Source organism: Dama dama, chromosome 19 (genome assembly GCF_033118175.1).
Source record: "Dama dama isolate Ldn47 chromosome 19, ASM3311817v1, whole genome shotgun sequence".
Classification (NCBI taxonomy): domain Eukaryota; kingdom Metazoa; phylum Chordata; class Mammalia; order Artiodactyla; family Cervidae; genus Dama; species Dama dama.
Window position 1 is genome coordinate 1,470,643 of NC_083699.1, and position 18,368 is coordinate 1,489,010.

The 18,368-nt window shown below is 52.7% G+C and overlaps 1 protein-coding gene across 1 annotated transcript; it reads right to left on the bottom strand.

Annotated features, from left to right (window-relative positions):
- Positions 1–4,682: 4,682 nt before the first annotated feature.
- Positions 4,683–17,613, bottom strand: ZIC4 (Zic family member 4). Its single transcript, XM_061167859.1, is given in 5 exon segments — positions 4,683–5,164; positions 9,655–10,272; positions 16,216–16,300; positions 17,478–17,498; positions 17,500–17,613. Coding segments are annotated over 5 exon segments (1,320 nt in total).
- Between the last annotated feature and the right edge of the window lie 755 nt (positions 17,614–18,368).

The following is an 18,368-nucleotide window of genomic DNA, read 5'->3' on the forward strand; positions in this document are numbered from 1 at the left end:
GAAAGGGGAACATCACATCGTTTATTTCCAAAGAAAATAGGGAAACGTATCTCCATGTACATGAGGATCTTTGGAGGGAAAAGGAATCACGGGTTTAATTCATTTTTACATATTTACAGCAGATTGAACCACAGGTTTCAACTATATTTTCATTCAACAATCACTTTCAGTGAAATACATAACAACTTTTTTCCTTTCAAGTTAGTTCATAATTTAAGGAGCTAAGGGGACAGATGATAAATCACTAGCAGTGTGGGTAGAGAGGGTACCAAATAGTCTAAGGTTTCAGCCAGGCTTTCTTGCCTGAGTAAATTATGATCACAAAACATTTGCCTGTCTGTATAATTCACATTCATTGCAATCGTTACATTTTCCCATAAATTAGCAATATAAACAAACATGTGGGGACCTCCAGTAAACAAATAAAAATCAATATAAGAGACAACATTTTGTAGCAACTATAATAACAGCATGGGTTACAGCTTGGGGAAACTTCTTTACAAATCATTTAGTCAGCACACACGGGGGTAGGGAGGCTGGAATCCTCCTTTATGTAAAACACCTTTAAAACCACATCAAAACGTCTGGGGCAAGCTGGACTGGGTGAAAGTCTCTCTCTCTCTTTCCTGGGCACAATGTAAAATGGAGGACTGCACTTGGGGATGGGGGAGCAGGACGTTTGCATGCACTTTGGGGTCGAGGACCTTCTGAACTCCAATTGCCAAGATGCTTTAGAAAACAGGAAATTATAAAAATGTCTCTCTCCCTCAAGCCCCTCTTCTTTCTATTAATGGCAGAAAGGGCTTGCTGATAGCTGCTAGTGGGAAGAAACACACAATGGGTCTATTTTTAGCTGAGATTGTCTTTGAAGGAGCAGGAAATATGAACAATTGCACTGCTGCAGCTTTAGGTTCCAAGGATCGGGAGCAAGAATAGTGGGAGCTTGAGGGGTCCCCAGGTGACCTGACTTGGACTGAGTGCAGAGCAGCAGAGAGAAGCAGGCCCGCAGTGAGGCTTAGGGTGTCTCTGCTGTGGCTTCACTGTCTCTGCATTCTTCCCCTCCTGTCCCAGAGCCTGGGCAAAGAGCCCCCTCAACATCTGCACACCTCCACAGGCTCTGGGCCTGATGTCTCTGCAATGCTTTTGTTTTCCCCTTGGCAGGACTTAGCCCTAAGTTACCAGTTAGTGTAGTCTGCATGTATTTTTTTTTTAAAAGAAGTTAGATTTTATCTCTTTAGAAACGGTTTGAAACTAACGGGGCAGAGAGAGTTTGACAGAGAGGAGAACAAATCGCTGACAAAGAGCCTTTTCCGTTTCATCAGCGTTGTTAGGACGACAAGGAGGAATGTCTCAGATAATAACTCCCACTTCAAAGATTTCTCAGCTGAATAGAAAGCGGACCATCCTTTTTATTCAACCACAAGGACTGGCACTAAAGAAGACTCCACTGTTTGATTTTTTTTTTCCACCGTGTTTATTTTTCCCCTATTCACAAGGGTACTTGGATAAAATAAACAACAAGACAATTAAGGGAACATGGACTTCTAACTCTCCTTCCATCTTCCCTATCCCCTTGGCCTTGGGCTCTTGAGTCTGTAACCAGGCCAGCTAGGCCTCTGGGGGTCCCTACACCCCACCCTGGGGAGAAACAAGTTTGGGGGTGTATGAGAAACTTCTGGGACAGAGGGGCCGAATGAGCTGTGCTGGGGGCCAGAGTGAAATGTCCCAAAGGCACAATCTGAACTCCCCAGACTCATCCAGGGCGGTTCCTGCTCCTTCCCCCATTCAAATTCAGGCCTCCAACCTGCTCCCGAGGCGGAAAGCTGCTCGGCACAAAACCGAGCTGGGGATGCTCATTTGTTAAGCTTCCGAGCTTGCCCGAAAGTTATTTACTCCTGACCCTGGAGCCTCTTCAGGGCGCAGTCAAGATGCGCGGAGTCCGGCTCCTCCCTTTCCTGAAAGCGTCCCTGGTGTCAAGCGCCCCTCCCCCGCCCCAGAGTGCAAGGTGAACCCCTAAACGCTGGCGAGGCAGGTCCTAAGGAGGAAGTATATACTGGAGACAGTGACAGTATTAAATGGCGTGAAAGCAAAGGTCAGCGCAAATGTATCTTAATAGAGTGTCTGCAGTGAAGTGTGCCGCCTTTGAAGCGGCCGCTCCCCGCGCGTATTTCCATGGCGAGCCTAACGCGGCATGCTGGTGCACCGTCAAACTCACACTTTCAACCCCAAAACCCGACTCTTTGAACAACCCGAGTTTGATTAGACCTTTCTCCTTTTCTTTCCCCTCTTACAAACCATTTCCTCGCCTTTAGAAACTCGCCATCAAACCCAAATGCGCCCTCTGATCACCGCAGAAAGCAGAAACAAAGGGGGCTGAGCGGCGATTCAAGCGGCCCTTTTCTTCCCTCACATTATTATCCATTTTTATTATGATCGGGAACAAGTGCCCATTCGCGTGGGTTTTGTTTACCGGAAATTAAATGAAAATGATTTAGTCCGCGTCAAACAAAAATATATACTTGTATACACAAGAAAAAAGGCCTGTTAGACGTAAATATTATGTCCTTAATGAAAAGCCTGGACGGGCTCCAGGCTCGGCCTTTCAGGATTTCAGTGCGACTTGCCCATTGCCATAGAAATCCTAACTTACCATGAAGATGCACCGTGGCGAAGAAACATTGCTTTGTGCGCGGCCCCTTTGATGTCGCAGGCGCGAGATGCGGGCGCTCAGCTGCGCCGGGCGAGATTACCTTGCGAGCAACGCGGTGGACATCTGTAACAAGCAAATGAAAAATTAAAGGCGATTAGTGATCGACTACGCATTTTTTATTTTATTTCATTATTTTGCATGGGGGTGGAAGGAAAAATGGGGCCTAGAAAAGCAAGAGAAAGAAAGGAGTCCTCTTTGGAGACTGGGACTTTTTTTACCATCTTCAGAAGAAGCAAGTTCCCCAGATGTCCCCTGCACCTTGGCGGCGGGGCGGGAGTTGCTGGATGAGAGAACCGTTTGCAGCCGACCTCCAGCCCTTGGCCAGACGGCCTCTGGGCCCTATTGTGGTGGGGGCAGGGCGGGAAGAGGACTGCAGAGCCCCTTCCACAAGGGCGAATTCACTAAAGATGTATTTGGAAGATTCTAGTTTTTATTAGGGATCATGGAAACAGTCCCTCTCCAGTTAGGACGTTATTTATCTGATGGAAGTGTATGGCGATGGGGCAGGAGTGACAGTCTTCCAACGGTGTCTGCAGAGGCAGGAACAGAAGAAAAGCCAGCAGAGTGGCAGAATCTGGGCTGGTTTGCTGTGTCCAGCTTTTTAACTGAGCTCTTTGGGGGCTCCCCATAGGTAGGAGTATCACACCTCTACTTATCTCCAAATTCTTAAGGGACTGAGATGGGTCTACCAAAACTTTTCCCTGTCTTTTTTATCTGCCCCTACCCCCAAATCTTAGCAAGACTTTTGGGGCAGCGCCATCCTCCCTTCAGAGGGTAACTGACTGGGAACCAGGCCCTCATCTTTCCTCCCCCTTGGCGACAATTGCAGGCTTTCCTTTTCCCTGCCCCCAACATCTGGTTCTTTTTCAGGGATTTGGTACCCAGCACATCAAATACACATTCAATCTAGACCCATTGGGTGTTTGCCTTCAAAATATTTATTCTCGCAGTTTGTCTCTTGTCCCACGCAACCCCCCCCCCCCCCGTTTTTAAACAAAACCAACATTGTGTGATTTTTGACAAAGACCATCAGAGAATTGCTGCGATGCACCCGGACACTGTCGCCCAGGCGGGACCCCTCTGCTGCGGAGGCCTAGACTCAATGACGTCACTGGTCCACTCTGCATCCCAACCGCCCAGCACCCACAAGACTCCACAGCCAGCTCCTGGACCAGGGCGGGGCGTGGGGGGAGCGTGACTGGTCTGTGGAGTCCTCAGAGCGTTGGCTCCCAAAGCCCCTTTAGCACACTCTCTGTTGTGTCCCGTGTTGGGCCTTCTCTCCTAGCCCCGGTGTATAACGTAGGCCGCGGCCGCAGCCCAGGCCGCAGACTGCCCGGGCCAGCCTACGGAGGAGGCGCACACGATCCGCAGGGCAGGTGCCTAACCGCCCCTCCCACACCCCCACCCCCACTTCCCTCTCGCGTCCTTTACAGAAGTGGCTGGAAATCTTTCGGTCTGGGACTGGAACAGCTGGGGGAGGGGGAGTGTAGGGAGGCAAAAGAAGAAAGCAGGAGAGGAGGTAAGGGCTCGTGAGTTTCCTCTGCCACCTTCCCGCGCAGGAATTCCGAGGCGGCTCCGACTGGGAGCTGGGAAGGGAGTAGGGGTCGCTGCGCAGAGCCCCAGGCCTCGGGGAAAACATTTCCCACTCCGTGAACACACAGGGCTTTGTGGTCTTACTTTTGCCACCTGCAGTTGCCAAGATTGCGCAGAAACTCTCCTGAGATGTGTTTGTTTGCTTTTTTTCACCTTCTGCCTCTTTCTCCATTTACCTTACCCCAACCCCGGCTTCACGCTACCCGGCCGAGGGCATCTGGGTGGGTGGGCAGGGTGCTGGATGTGACTGCACAATCCTTGTGGGTACCTTATTGATACTTTGAGACAATGGCATATTCGGTGAGCTCTGCCCCCGATTAGTGGTGACCTCCCTCCCTTCCCGCTCCCCTCGCTTCCTCCCTCACTGTCTCTTCCAGCCTCAGTAGCCGGGCCTAGACCTGCCCGTCAGCGGAGCGGAAGCAGCACCGGCAGCAGCAACCTTCGCACAGGCGGCGGCGGCGGCGGGGCCAGGCGGCGGCGGCGCGGGGCTCGGGGGCGCCGCGGGGGCAGCCGCCGCGGGGCCCGCGCCCGGACACACGTACCATTCGCTCAGGTCGGCGCCCCGCGCCGCCGCCGCCGCCGAGGAGGCCGCCGGGGGCTCGCGACCGAAGTCCGACGAGGGCGACACGAGGGCAGACGGCGTGGCCGAGTCGTAGCCAGAGCCGGGCGGCGGCGGCGAGCGCCCGTGCACCTTCATGTGCTTGCGCAGCGAGCTGGGGTGCGTGTAGCACTTGTCGCAGCCGCGCACTTTGCACGTGTAGGGCTTGTCACTCGTGTGCACGTGCGAGTGCTTCTTGCGGTCGCTGCTGTTGGCGAAGCGACGCTCGCAGCCCTCGAACTCGCACCTGAAGGGCTTCTCCCCTGGCGGAGGCAACGCAGAGACGTTAGTGCGCGTGGTGACATCGTTACCCTTTCCCAGTTTCTCTTCCATTTGGGGGAAGAGGGCCACACACAAAAATTCAGAAACCTGCTTCCCCGGCGCAGCAGGCCCGGCACCCCTCCCCCCCACTCCGAGCGCCCCCCAGCTCTCCCCTACAAGCCTGCGGCCCTCCCCCTCTCCCGCCTGGGCCTGGGGGGAGGGGAGGGAGGAGGAGCGACAAAGACTCCATCTTAGTCCAGTTGCCTTCCTGGGAATATCCAGAGCCACTCCGGTTGTTTTCCTCCAAATTTTCTCCACTCGGAGCCAGAAGCACCTTTGCCCGGAGAATAGAGTTGACTGTGGAGCTCGCATCTGCTCAATTTAAAGTTGCTGTTCCAGCCAAATGTCTCTGCTCGCCCCCCGCTCCCCGCCCAGCGGCCCACCCCGCACACATCCAGTTCCTGGCCCACATCGTTTCCTAAAGTAGGTTTTGTGCAAACGCCGAGGCGATGGGATACTTTCAGGATGCGCAGCCGATGCACACGGCGCGTGCCCAACGTGTACTCGAGCTGCCGGGAAAGGTATTCTGAGAAATGATTCACTTCAGTCGCGATTTTTACGGGAAATGGAGCCCCCTCCCCTTCCCGTTTACCCCCCAAGGGCAAACATTTAGCAGCATTCTTCAAATCTTGCCTAAACTGTCCGGGATCCCTCCAGATACGCGCGCAGGCAATAATATTTTATTACGCTGCTCCAGCGGCCTCCTGGAGACTGTGCCTCGGGCAGCCGTCTCTCCCAGTCCAAACTGACTGCGAGAGGTCGAGCGGCCTCCAGAGACCACCCACGACCCACGGTCCGGCCTCCCGGGCCCGAGCAGGGAAACCAGCGAGGCAGGTTCTGCCCGGGCCAAGCGGGCTCTGTGGCCTCTCCAGTGATCGCACACTTGTCGCGGCGGCTTCAGCATGAACGCAGCTGCTGCGGTCCGGCCAGGCCTGGCTAGGTGGACGGGAGGGCAGGCGGGCAGCCGGCGTAGACCCGGGAGGGCTCGGCTCGCGGTGCGATGCCCTGTGGAGCCGCGCGAAGGCGCGAGCGCGCGTTAGGGTGGAAATACTGGCCGCGGACCGAGACCCAGCCTGGGAGCTCACAGCCCGCTGGCCTCGCTAGCGTCTGGGGGAGGAAGGGACCGCAAGAATCCGGACGCCCAGTTTTCTGCAGGAGCTGCAGATGCTTCGGGAAGGAGGGGAAGAAATGTCCGGGAGCTTTAAACAAATGGAGGCTGTCGGGCGCCCTGGGTTGAGGGAGAGGCTATCAAGCGTCTGGCCAAGGAGGAAGGGATGCACGGCTGGAGGACTGTTTGCCTTTGTGGTCCTTCTCCCGCCGCTTCCAGGAGAGATGAGTGCTTTGGAGCAGGTTTGAATAAACAAAGCCCCTGTTCCCGAGTCCCGTGGAGGCTTCGGCTGACCCAGAGGTTTGCGCACAGCCCTCGCCTCCGCCCGGCAGCGGGTTAGAAGCCTAAGGCTCCCTCACCGCGCGGCCGCTGTGAGTTCCCACTGCAGAAGTATTGTTAATTCAGTGGAGACACTGGGCGCTGCTGGCATCTGCCGTTTCTCGGCACACTTGTATAATTTTATTTAAAAAAAAAAAAATAGGAGAAGGATGCAGAATAAACCAGTGTCCCGATATGCCTCTCCTTTTCTCCCTTCTGCTCCCTGTCAACATTTGCAAAACTACAACTTTTCTTCCTCCCTTCCTTCCGTCTTTTCTTTCTAAAATCACTTACAAAAAACCATGTAATTCAGGGCCTGCAAAAGAAAGCAAGACTTGCCAAGACAACAGAGGAAAAATAGAATTTGAGGTCGATTGCAACCCCCAGTATTGCTTCCCTCCCCAATCCATCTTGTGAGCGCCTTGTTGAACATTCATGTAAAACAGAAATAATGATTTCGTCCCAGACGAAGTACTGAGGCGAAAAAAGCAGGGCACAGAAGGTGATACGGGCAGGCTGGTAGTTCGCAGGCCCAGGGGAGGCTAGGGGAGGCCGCGCCCGGCGCCCGCCCGGCCTCTCCGCAGCAGCAGGAGGAGCCCCAGGCTCCTCGCCTAACTGCACACCCCACCCAGCCCACCCCGCCCCTACACCCAACACGCAGCCTCCCGCCCTCTCCCTCCCACCAGATCTGGGCGCCGCGCCCTGGGTGGGTGGGTGGATGGATGTGGGGAAGCAGGGTTGGGCCGGGGTCCTGCAGCCCGCCCCGAGCAGCCTGGGCCTGAGGCTGAGTCCTGAAAGGCCGGCAGTCTCCTCCCAGAGGCTCAGCCGCCGAGAGAGGCCTCCTTCCCCCGCCCGGCGCCAGGCCCGCCCGACAAAGTTAGGCAGCGGCAGGGCGGTTCGGCTCGCGCCATTTTCTCGCACTTGTGGCTGGGCCGGGATCTCCGAGCATCGGCCCCGGCGCGGCCTCTTCTCTGCCTTGGATCCCAGCCCTGCCTCCCTCTACCGTCAGCCTGGGAAAGTGGGGCGAGCCACCGGCCCAGGGGTCCGGGGAAGGGCGCCGGGCAGCCGGCCCGCGTCTCCTTCGCGGCAGCACCATTGTTCGGGGATCGCTGTGACCACCGCGAAGAGAAAGCTTTCGGAATGGGCTCGGAGCCGCTGCCTCTGAAGCCGGGCCCGGCATTCGGATCCGAGAAAATCTCAACTCCCAAGAAAGCGGCTCCTGATTGCCGCTCCCGCGACTCAAGGAAATGAAACGCCATTAATATTTGAAAAGGCAATTATTTTCCTGTTGAATCGAGAACTGTCTTCATGAATAATTTGCAGTGAGGTCTATTGCCATTTCAGAAACATTTTGTTCTTGTTGTTGTTTTTCTCCTCTTTTCATTACTTAGGAGGAGGGTTTGAGGGAAACGCCTGGGCAGAAGCTCTGTAATTTTTTTTTTTTTTAACTCCGTGCTAATGAATCAGGACTGCCAGTAGAAAGTGAAAGGATGTACTTAGAATTCTGTTGTGAACAGACGCAACCTGAGCCAGCTCGGGCGCACTGGACTTGCTTCTCTGCTGTAGGTCGATTGCACTGAGAATTTAACCATTTTCTGCTTCACGGACTTCAAACAGTAGGCCGGCAAAGAGCAGTAAAAGTTTGTTTGTTTAAAACCCCCTGTCATTAAAAATGAGTTCCTTCTCTGGCTCAGGACTCGAGTCTACCTTCGCGGTGCGGGTCGCCAGCTCCATGAATAGCGAGCCTGAGGGCGGCGATCTGGGTCTCACTTCTCTCCTTCTTCCCCTGGATAAAAATCGGAGGGGGCGGGGAACAAACTCTTGCAAGAGATTGTGGCGGGGGGTGGATCCTGGAAGCAGCTCGGATAAACCGTATGTTTCCGGAAATAAAGTAGGAGACGAACAGTGAACTCTTCTTGCCTCCGAGTGTGCCAGTGTCCTGACGAAGACCTTCCCCAAGACTGCAGGGTTTGGGGGGAGAGAGTGGGATTTTAGCAAGCTTCTTTTCCTGGGCAGTGCCAGCCTAGGGGGATTCTTTGATAATTGCTGATGTTTCCACCAAGAATAGAGGTAAGGCAGAATGCCAGGGAGTAGAAAGGGGCACTAACTAAGCTGGAACTTATTTCATCCTTTCTGTCTCTTCCATACGTCCCCTTCTCCCGCCCCCAAAATGGAGGAGGAGAGATGTTGACTTCATAAACTTTGAGGAAGCAGGGCAAGAAGACCCTAGCTAAGGAGAGCAAAAACGCTGGCTGCTAAACTAATTAATATAACTTCACAGGCTGTTCTGGGAAGTGTGAAAACTTTCTCCTTGCAGTTGCATTAATTAGAGATGCTTCTGGCCAGAGGAGTTCAACTTTTCAGGCTCTTGAGCTCGCTCCTTTCCTTTCTGTTAACTAGAACTAACAGATGTTGTTGACACATGTCCCCATTTCACTTAACAGCTCAGTAAATGACATTTAAGGCAGATGAGTCTCCTTGGGTCTCTGCTAAAGCAAAAGGGTCTGTGAAACATCCAGAGTATGGGTGGCCACGGCTTCAAAATAGAGGTGAAGTTAGCCCACGAGACTCCCAAGTCCTAAAGAAGGCATCAAGGGGCTGGAGAGTTCTCTGTCCAGGTGGCGGTCAGGTTGTCAGGCTGACCCCTGCAAGACTACTCCCCACACAATTCCGAAGGGACCAGGAAAACGGACTGTTCCTGCATCTTCACAACTCTGATGAACGGTGCCCTTTAGAATACCTTAATAGCAAACTCGATGAGCAGGGACCACACATTTGCACACACAGAAACCCAAGCACCCTCCCCACCCCCTCCAGCAGAAATCTCACACTATCCTTCCCATACACAGCCTCAGGAAACTTCTGCGACTCTAATAGAAAGGCATAATTAATATTTTATGAACTTGGCTCATGGAAGCACCAAAATATTCCTCCTCCCCCCAGGTGGAACTTGAGGAAATCCAGCCCCAGAGGGTCCGCACGAAACAGACAGTGCCGAATACTGACCTGTGTGAGTTCTTTTGTGTATTTTGAGATTTTCTGATCTAGCAAAGACTTTCCCACACCCCGGGAAGGGACAGGGGAAGGGCTTCTCGCCCGTGTGCACGCGGATGTGATTTACAAGTTTGTACTTGGCTTTAAAGGGCTTGCCCTGGCGCGGACACTCCTCCCAGAAACAGATGTGGTTGGCCTGCTCCGGGCCGCCGACGTGCTCCACGGTGACGTGCGTGACCAGCTCGTGCATCGTGCTGAAAGTTTTGGAGCAAAGGCGCGGGGGCACCGGGCCGTCGGCCGCCAGCCACTTGCAGATGAGCTCCTGTTTGATGGGCTGGCGCATGTAGCGGAAGAAGGCGCCGGGGCCGTGGGGCGCGGCGAGGGTCACGGTCAGGTTCACGCCCCCGTAGCCGTGCAGGGCGGCGGCGGCTGCCAGGGCGTCGCTGCGGGCCACAGGTCCCGGCGGGAAGGGTTCAGGTCGCGCGTACATGTCTCCGGGGAGCCCCAGACGCAGGAGTCCATTCAGAGTGCCGCCAGGGGAGGCCTGGGGAGGCTGCTCGTGAAGGCCCGGGAACACCGAGGGGCTGGAGGCGGCAGCGAGCTGGGGGCCATGGTGTCCGGAGCTGCTACCTGTTGTTGAGACAAACAGTGCGAATGAGAAGGTGTGGCGGGGGCTGAGCGTTCTGCCGGGCCCCAGGGGGCAGGCCCAGCCCAGCCACACCGCGGCCTCTGCGGTCAGCGCCGGGACCGGGAGTCAGACGGCGGCGGTTGCGACCCGGGTGGACACCGCGGGGCAAGCGCCGCCGTCGCGGCCCGGCTGGGCGGCTGTTTCGTAGAGCCCCCTGCCGCTTGGTGAGCAGGGGAGTGATTGTGCCGGCGGGGTAGAAGGAAGGGGTTGTGGGGTGCGCAAAGCTGAGTCTGTGGGTTGCTGGGGGGGGGGGGGGCGGGCTCTGCTCCAAAGGGGTCCGACCGGCCGCTCCGAGTGCGCTTTGGCGGCCAGCTCCCCGGGGTGGGGGGGGGGGGGCGGGGGAAAGTGGCGATGTTGTAGGCGGCGGTGGTGCCCGAGCGCCCCGGCCATATATACGAATTTCAGCGCCCAGATCGGCTGAGGGAAGGAGGCTTGCTGCATCCCGGCCGGGGCTCCCTGGAGCTCCTTGGGTCGGGGCACTCAGGCCACCGTCACCTAAAAGCGCGGAGGGGACAGAACGATCACAAACAACTTCTGCAAAGTTCTCCGCCCCCCGCCCCCCAGCCCCCCGAGTTTGGGGTTGTGACTTTTTTTTTCTTCCTCTCTCTCTCTCGGTCTTTAATGTCTACTTGAAATCCCTTGCACTACAGAGGCAGCAGCGGGGCGCGTGAGGAAGTGAATAGAGACTCGGGGCCGCGGCCCGGGCCCGCCGAGAGGAACAATCGCCTAGGTCGCCCATTGGCCCGCGGCCCGGCCCGACGTCAGCGATGACAGGTCTCTCCGCACGGGGGACACACACACAGACACACGGACGGAGTCACAGCTGCTCGGCTCCCCGCCCCGCCCCCCGTCGCGCGCTGCTACTGCTCATGCGCCTTGACCCGGGCACGGCTTCCTTTCTCTACTCGGGAGCCCCCTCCGCCTCGCTCCCGAAAGCTAGGCAGGTCGGCTCGGCCTGCGCGCTCTCGGAAGCGAGCGAGGCTCGGTTTTGCCTCCAGTCACCACGACTTCGGGGAGGGGCCGTTGCGACGTGCGTCATGTCCTCCGGGCGGCCCGGAGCCCAGCCCTGCCGCCGCGGGCGCGCGGGGACGGCTGCCTGCTTCGGCAGCTGGTCCCAGGTGTCGGGAGGAGGCGAGGGCCGGGGATCCCGGGAGGAAAGACGGCTGCAGATTAGGAGGCCGAGAGCAGGGGAGCTCCCGGGCTAGCAGCCCTTGCCCCTAATTTTGTTTTCTCGCTTTCTCCGAATTTGCTTGTGTCGCTCAGCTTTCTCGCGCTCGCTTTCTCCAGCTCTCGCTCTCGATTCCACGAGCCCTCTGAACACACTTCGCCTTCCTACTTAGAGCCTTTCTCCTCCGCTCCTCCGCTCCTCCGCTCTTTTCCCTCCACTCCATATTTTTCCCGTTTAGCCTTGTCGGCCCCTCTTCCCGGGTGCCTGGAACGCTCAGAGACGGGCGGACTCTAGAATCGGGCCCGGAACCGAGCCCCAGGAATGGTCCAGAGACGGTGATGACCTAGGAGAGGCTGGTTTTGAATCCACGCCGCCCCCCGGAGAGGGCCCAAGGACCCTTCCTCCCGGCCGCAAATCACAGCGAGCCGCGGGTCACAGAGACAAAGGCGGGGGGTGGGGGGGGGGGCGCGGCGAGGAGGGCGGGTCCTCGACCCCAGATCTCTTCCCTCGGTCCGTCTGCGGTCCTGCCCCTGGGAAAGGAGACTCGGGAATCGCTTCCACCCTGAGCGCCCTCAGGCACTTGTTGCCTGCGGCCGGAGTCTGTCCTCGGCTAGCTTGCCTAGAGCCGAGGCCACGTTGCCCGGCCGGGCTGTGAGAGCCACGGCCAGCCGCGGCCTCCTCTCCCGGACGCCCTCCCGGGTTCCGCTGTCTTGGGGTGGAGGGTCGGCCGGTGGAAGAAGCCTTCAGTCCTGGCCCAGCCGAGTGTGGCCTCAACGGGGCGGGGTGGGGGGGAGCGGTTCTTTGTTTGAGCCGACCGGCTGGGGCCGGCTGCAGCACCCGGCGTTTTAAAGGGCTGCTTGTCTTCAAGCCTGCCTTGCAGTCAGTAGCCGAAAATGCCAACCTAAGTTGTCTCCGGCCTCCCCGGCGGCCACAGAAAGCGCCCTCAAAGCAGTGAAAGACTTAAGAGAAGTTTTAAGGATTGGGTAAAAGACCCGGCTCCCCTAGCAGGGGGTGAGGCGTTTGGACAGGTTACGGGGAACTCTGATGGAGTTGACTGAGTTGCCTCAGCCACCCCCAGCACCAAGGACTATTCTTAAACATTTCCTGGTCAGTCAATAAGGATTTCTTTTAATTTTTTTTAAAATAATTAACTTATGTATAATGGTTGGCAGAGTCTTTGAGACTTTCTTCATTTAATGCATTGTTCCTTGCTCAGGGCCGCAATTTAGTGAGGGATTAACTTCCACAACAATTTCCCTCGGCTTTGACAAGTCCAGGTCTTTCTGCTCCTCCGGCCGGAAGAGCTTAAGCAAGCTACCAATAGATGCTGCGTTAGCATTAAAAAAAGAAGAAGATGAAGGAGAGCGTTTGACAGCCGGACCCCTTCTGCTCTGAAACCAAGGGCTTCCACCCAGTGGTGCTGAGACTGGACTTCAAGGATTCTCCTTTCCTAGGCTTTTTCACCCTCTTGCAAACTCTCCCTTGCTGGATTTTATCCCCTCTGCCCACAGGTGCCTCCTTTCCATCTGCCCGCCCCCCATTTTCCCTTCCACAAAGCGCTGGTTTCAAGGCGTCCCATGGAGAAGGTGTCTTTTTGAATGGTACAGCGGTCTAGGCGAACCCATGAACCCATGATGGGTTCTGAAAACACATAGTCCAAAAACAAAACCAATGTCTTCCTTTATGGGACCTCTGGCCCAAAGGCTCTTTCTCCTAACCATTTATCAACATAGAACTTAGATCCTCCTGTAGCATTCAGGCCTAATTCAGTGTAGGGGCACTGCTGCACTAGTCCAGCAATTAAATTATTTTATTTAAATTAAAATATTTTCTTTCCCAATCAAAAGTAGGTGATCTACAACCTAACGTTCAGGTTGTTTGTCAAACTAACCATCTACTCTGGCTTCCATTAAAACTGATTTGCACAAAGAGGAACCACTCAGGATACATATGCGCTGTGACCCCATCTGTGTCAAAAGCTTTGAATAACAGCACAGAACAGGAGTATTCAAGTTGGTCTTTGGTTGTGGACTCTTGGAAACCTGGCAAACCTGATGAACATTAATAATCCTGTGTTTGTTGTCCACACTCATAGCATATAACATTCCATTAGAAGGTGGTGAAAATAAAGATGCTTTTTTTTTTAACCATCTGAGTTTGTGGACACCCCCACCCCTGGAATTCGAAGCACCTCCACAGAAGCCAGGGATAAGAAGTAGAGGTTTTACATACAGAGACTGTTACTACACCACAGAGTGTTTCTTGATAATTTCACCCGTGAAAAGCTTTGAACATGTGTGTGACTTTTTGTGCCAACAGTGAGAAGGCAGATGCATCTGATTCAGCCAAATTCACGGACAGTAACCCGGCCCCGTGGAGCTCCTGCCCAGATGCAGCCTTCTCCTGAAGCATTGAAAACATCTGGATGCATCCTGGGTAGATGAAGTCAGGGGTCAGTTGACCTAAGGTCACTAAGGTTGCTTAATCTTTGCAAGTGCCTTGGAGCCACGTGGTTCACACTCTGGTTGGCTAAACACAGAATTGACCATGCATTCTCCCAGAGGGACATTTCCCCAGGGACAGATATAGGGAGGGGAAAAAACATTTTACTCACTATTATTTATAAAGAGGGACCTTTGGGTTGATAACATAAGGGTCTTCAAGGTGATTCTCTGAAATAAACCCCAAAGCAGCATCCAGCTTGTCACAGATGACAGATAGGGCACCGAAATCAGGGAGGTATAATTTAGTTTTCAAGGCTCTTCCCCTGAGTCTTTCAGAACCCAGGAAGCAAGGATTCCAGGTTCCACTGACTATTGATTGGGCAGGCTGAGTGGTGCTGTCCCTCAGTAATGCTCAGAATTTTTCTTTCAGAAAGTTATCTCTCCACACTTACCCCAAATACCAAATGCTTGACTGGAGCAGTCTACTTTCTAACCATGCTGGGGAGTATAGCATTGTTGAGTTCACATTTCTGCTTGATATACAGAAAGAAACAAGATACATTCTGCAGCTCAGAGACCTTCAGCAGAGTTCCAGGAAGCACTACTGGTTTTCATAGGAGCCTGTTTGGAGCAAGTTCCACCACCAGGCTCCAGACATCCCTCCAGACCTCTGACTCATGCCCTAAGTGTGGTTTACTCCAGCTATGATAGAGCAACATCATAAACTAAAGTGATTTTCTAGTCCTGCTGGATAGAAACATATTTGGTGACCCTACCATCTGCCATAGCAACTCACATCACTGGCTTAAGTGAGCAAAGGTCTAATTTCTCTTCCTTCAAGAGGAAAAAAAAAAAAAAAAATGAGAGAGACGTACAGTCCATAGCTGGGCTATTTTTTTTCTATTTTGATCTTTTCACCAATGCTAAGTGATGATTTCTTGCAGGTTATGCTGAGAGCCAGGATCCCAAAAACTGAGGGCCACTGCTCAGAGCCTGGCCAAGCACTAACCTTGTTGGCTGAATAGTCTGCATCTGGGTCTGCAAAGTCACTGGTTTAATCTTTTCTTCTCTCTTTCTAGCTATGGTTACACCCAAAGCAGGGGTGCAAATCCTTTCATAGGCTATTTGTAGACAGAATTCAAGATTCCTAGAGTGAGAAGCTGTCTCTAGTCTTAAGGGGGAAAAAAAAATACCTTAAGCCCCTGAAGCCTTCTATGGGTCCATGACGACATTATAAGAGGAGGTGAGATCTATCAGGATTTTGAAGATAAAAGAAGATACTCCTCCCCTCTGCTATGGAAGTTTGGGATTTAATTATCATTAGTGGAAGTACATATGAAAGAAAATATGCTTGGATAAAATTTAATTTCCAAACAAACCGCCTTTTGACAAATGATTAGTAAACATGGTTAAAGGATCTTCCAGAACAGCACTGAGGAATTAAAACAACAGAATTTACATAATAACCACATTTCTCTAGAGAATTCTGCCATCAAATCCTCCCAAAATAATAGAAGAGAGTCATTTCGTAAGTTGTCCATTTAGCTTTTGTTGAGAAGGTTGCTTTTCCTATCAACAAGGCAGCTGTTGGTATTGGAGGCAACCATCAGCTGGTGGTGTAGTTGGAATGAGGCGGTCTAGATGCCTGAGAGGGGGAACTCTCAGCCCTAAATCATATGCTTATTCTAAATGGAATATTAAATTAAATTCTTCACAATGAAGGTATTCCTGACAGAGCGGCTGTCAGTCACTTCCCGTTCAGACACCACATTGTGGGAACATCGTGGCTGCCACATTGCAGAAGGCTGGTGTCCCTGGTAAAGATGATGCATATCATGTAAACCCCATCACCAAGATCAAAGTCTGCTCCTTTCATGGAAGCCAATACATGTCAAACCTCATTCCAATCAAATCGTCCGGAAATGAATTCAAGATGAATATGTCATAGAATAATGTGACAGTGGAACTGCAGAAGGTCAGGGGTTGTTGTTTCAATGAGAGAGTCGTCAAATATTAATTCTAGAACGTCCAGATGAGTAGACATTGAGGGGGATTAGCTGGTTGCTGGTGGGAAGTTGTGTTGTTGATTTGTATGCAAATGCATCAAACACTAAGGTTTTGTTTTAAGTTTCACTGGAATTCAAGAAACACCCCAAACTCACAAGCAACATAACCAAAAAATCAACAACAACAAAAAACATACAAAAGTAACTTACTTCCTACTTAAAAAATAACTTCAGCAGACCAATATTCAAACGAGGATACTAACTTACTTGACTCTTTCAGGGCATTTCGGTAAAGCCGTATTCGTTTCCTCATCACCAAAGAAGTCTTGGATCTCATTTTCTGACTTTGAGCCTGTTTGGGAAGAAAAGACAGTCAGTAGTTAAATGATTTCCTAACATGTTTGTATGGCAAGACTGTATGGACTGAATATATGAGTGAAAGTGCTGGTCTGAAGAGCTTTTCAGTGTTTCTTTGACTATTTTCAAATTTGCAAGTGAAAGAATTCTGCTGAGAACTATCCCTCTTTACAGCAAAACAATATATCCTGGGTGATGAAAAATATTAAAAAAACATCATTTTCCAACTAGATTTTTATCTGTAACTTATTTGTGGGTTTCTTCGCAAGTAGAGTTACCCACCCTTTCCATCAGCCAATGTTCGAACATGTCTCATGCCAGAAATTGGAATTTTTTAAATCTGAGAAGCCCCCATCATTTTCTTTAAACTTATTAATTAATTAAGTTTAGCGAGAAGGAGGGCTGGGTGTCCTTTGGGAGGTGAGCAGGTTAAAAATTGAGTTGTAAGTGTTGGAACTGATAGGAGAGGGAGTTTTTTTGCAGGTGCTTAGCTCCTGTTATGCCCAAGGTGATGTGGAATCCCTAAACGTCATATGGCTTGCACCTCCTCACCCATTTGGAAGCCATAGCTGTTGGTTTTTTAAAGTTAATGTAAAGTTCATCAGATTGCGGGGAGATCTTTTCTATCATTTGGTCCTGGCTGTCCACATTTCTTAGTCGAGAAGCTCAGAAATAACCCACCCCACCCCCAAAATATTCGCATTCCTTATCAGATTCACTTTGTGGATACAGCTACCCAGTCTCTGGCCATCTTAAAGACTTAAACCCATCCTGGGGAATCCCTGCATCTGTCAGGCAAGGCCGAAGGCAGTGGAACAGCCAAACAGGCGATTCACCCAGCCCCAACCCTCAATTTGGACTAGAAAGACAAACAGTCATTGAAAAGTTCTCAGGCCGGACAAACACAGCAAGCTCTTTGTCAATGAGGACGTCTGCCTGTCTTGACACTCCAGCCCACAGAACAAGCAGTTGTTTAACTTGTTGAACCACAGGCCAAATCCAAGTGGGGCTCTGCTATCTCAAAGGCTTTCCAGTTCTCTGTGCTCAAAGATCTCTTTCTCTAGCCTTCAATCCCCAGCCCGGGCTTGAACTGGCTTAGGTGTTTTCTCTCTTCCCTCTCCCGTCTTTTCTAGGTTCAAGTCTGAGGGGTGGGGGTAGGGGGTTAGACTCACCTTTTCCCAGAGTGTTTTATTTATTTTCAATTCTTTCTAACCAAAAGGCATCTGTCCCCAAAGGTAATAAGCTCCTTTCCGCACAGATCAGGAAAGAAAGGAAGCCCAACTTCACATTCCTACAGAAGGGCGGCATGCTGGGAGTCCTTGCTCTAAAATTTCCTCATGGCAGGATGTCTGGCACAGGAAAAGTCCTGGTTGGTTGGAACTAATAGAATTTACTTTTTTGCTTCAGAGGGAAATGGGTGTGAGCTTCCCTAGAGACCTCTGTCCACCCACAATGCTGCCTGAGCCCTCCCTTTAAGAGGCTTGGGTCACTTCTACCCCCAGTCCTGGCGGTCCTTTGTGCATTATAAACCCAAAGGCATGCCAACAAATGTTTCAGAGGCTGGACTTCAGGCAGGCAACTGGGACCGACCTTAGGCTGCTCCTGTAGCAGCTCCATCACCGGCCTGTGCACGGAACCTGGGTAAATATCTTCTCCTTTGGTTCAAACTCTGACCCCACTTAGCAAGCCAGTCATCTTGCTGAAGGAGGGGTAAGAGAATCTAGGAGCTGTCCCTGGGCCCCTGGACCTCAGGTTCTTGCCAACCCAGGGATCTAAAAGCCCTGACAATTCTCGGCTTGGTTTTCCCCAGATGGTTGCTCCTGACTTGTCTTCTCACCCCAGCCCTGGGCACTGAATCACCAGCCGGAGCACAACCTGGAAACTTACTAGACTCTGCCTTCCTTCCCTTGAGACAAGGAAAGGGTGCCAATGAGCATCGGTAATTCATCGCGTTAGGGGAAAGCCACGAAAGTGGGGCCAGTGGGTACAGGCAAAAGGCATCAGTTTTCTTTGCGGGGGAACACCAAAGCTGCACGTTGTGGGGTCGCCCTGGCAGGCTCCGG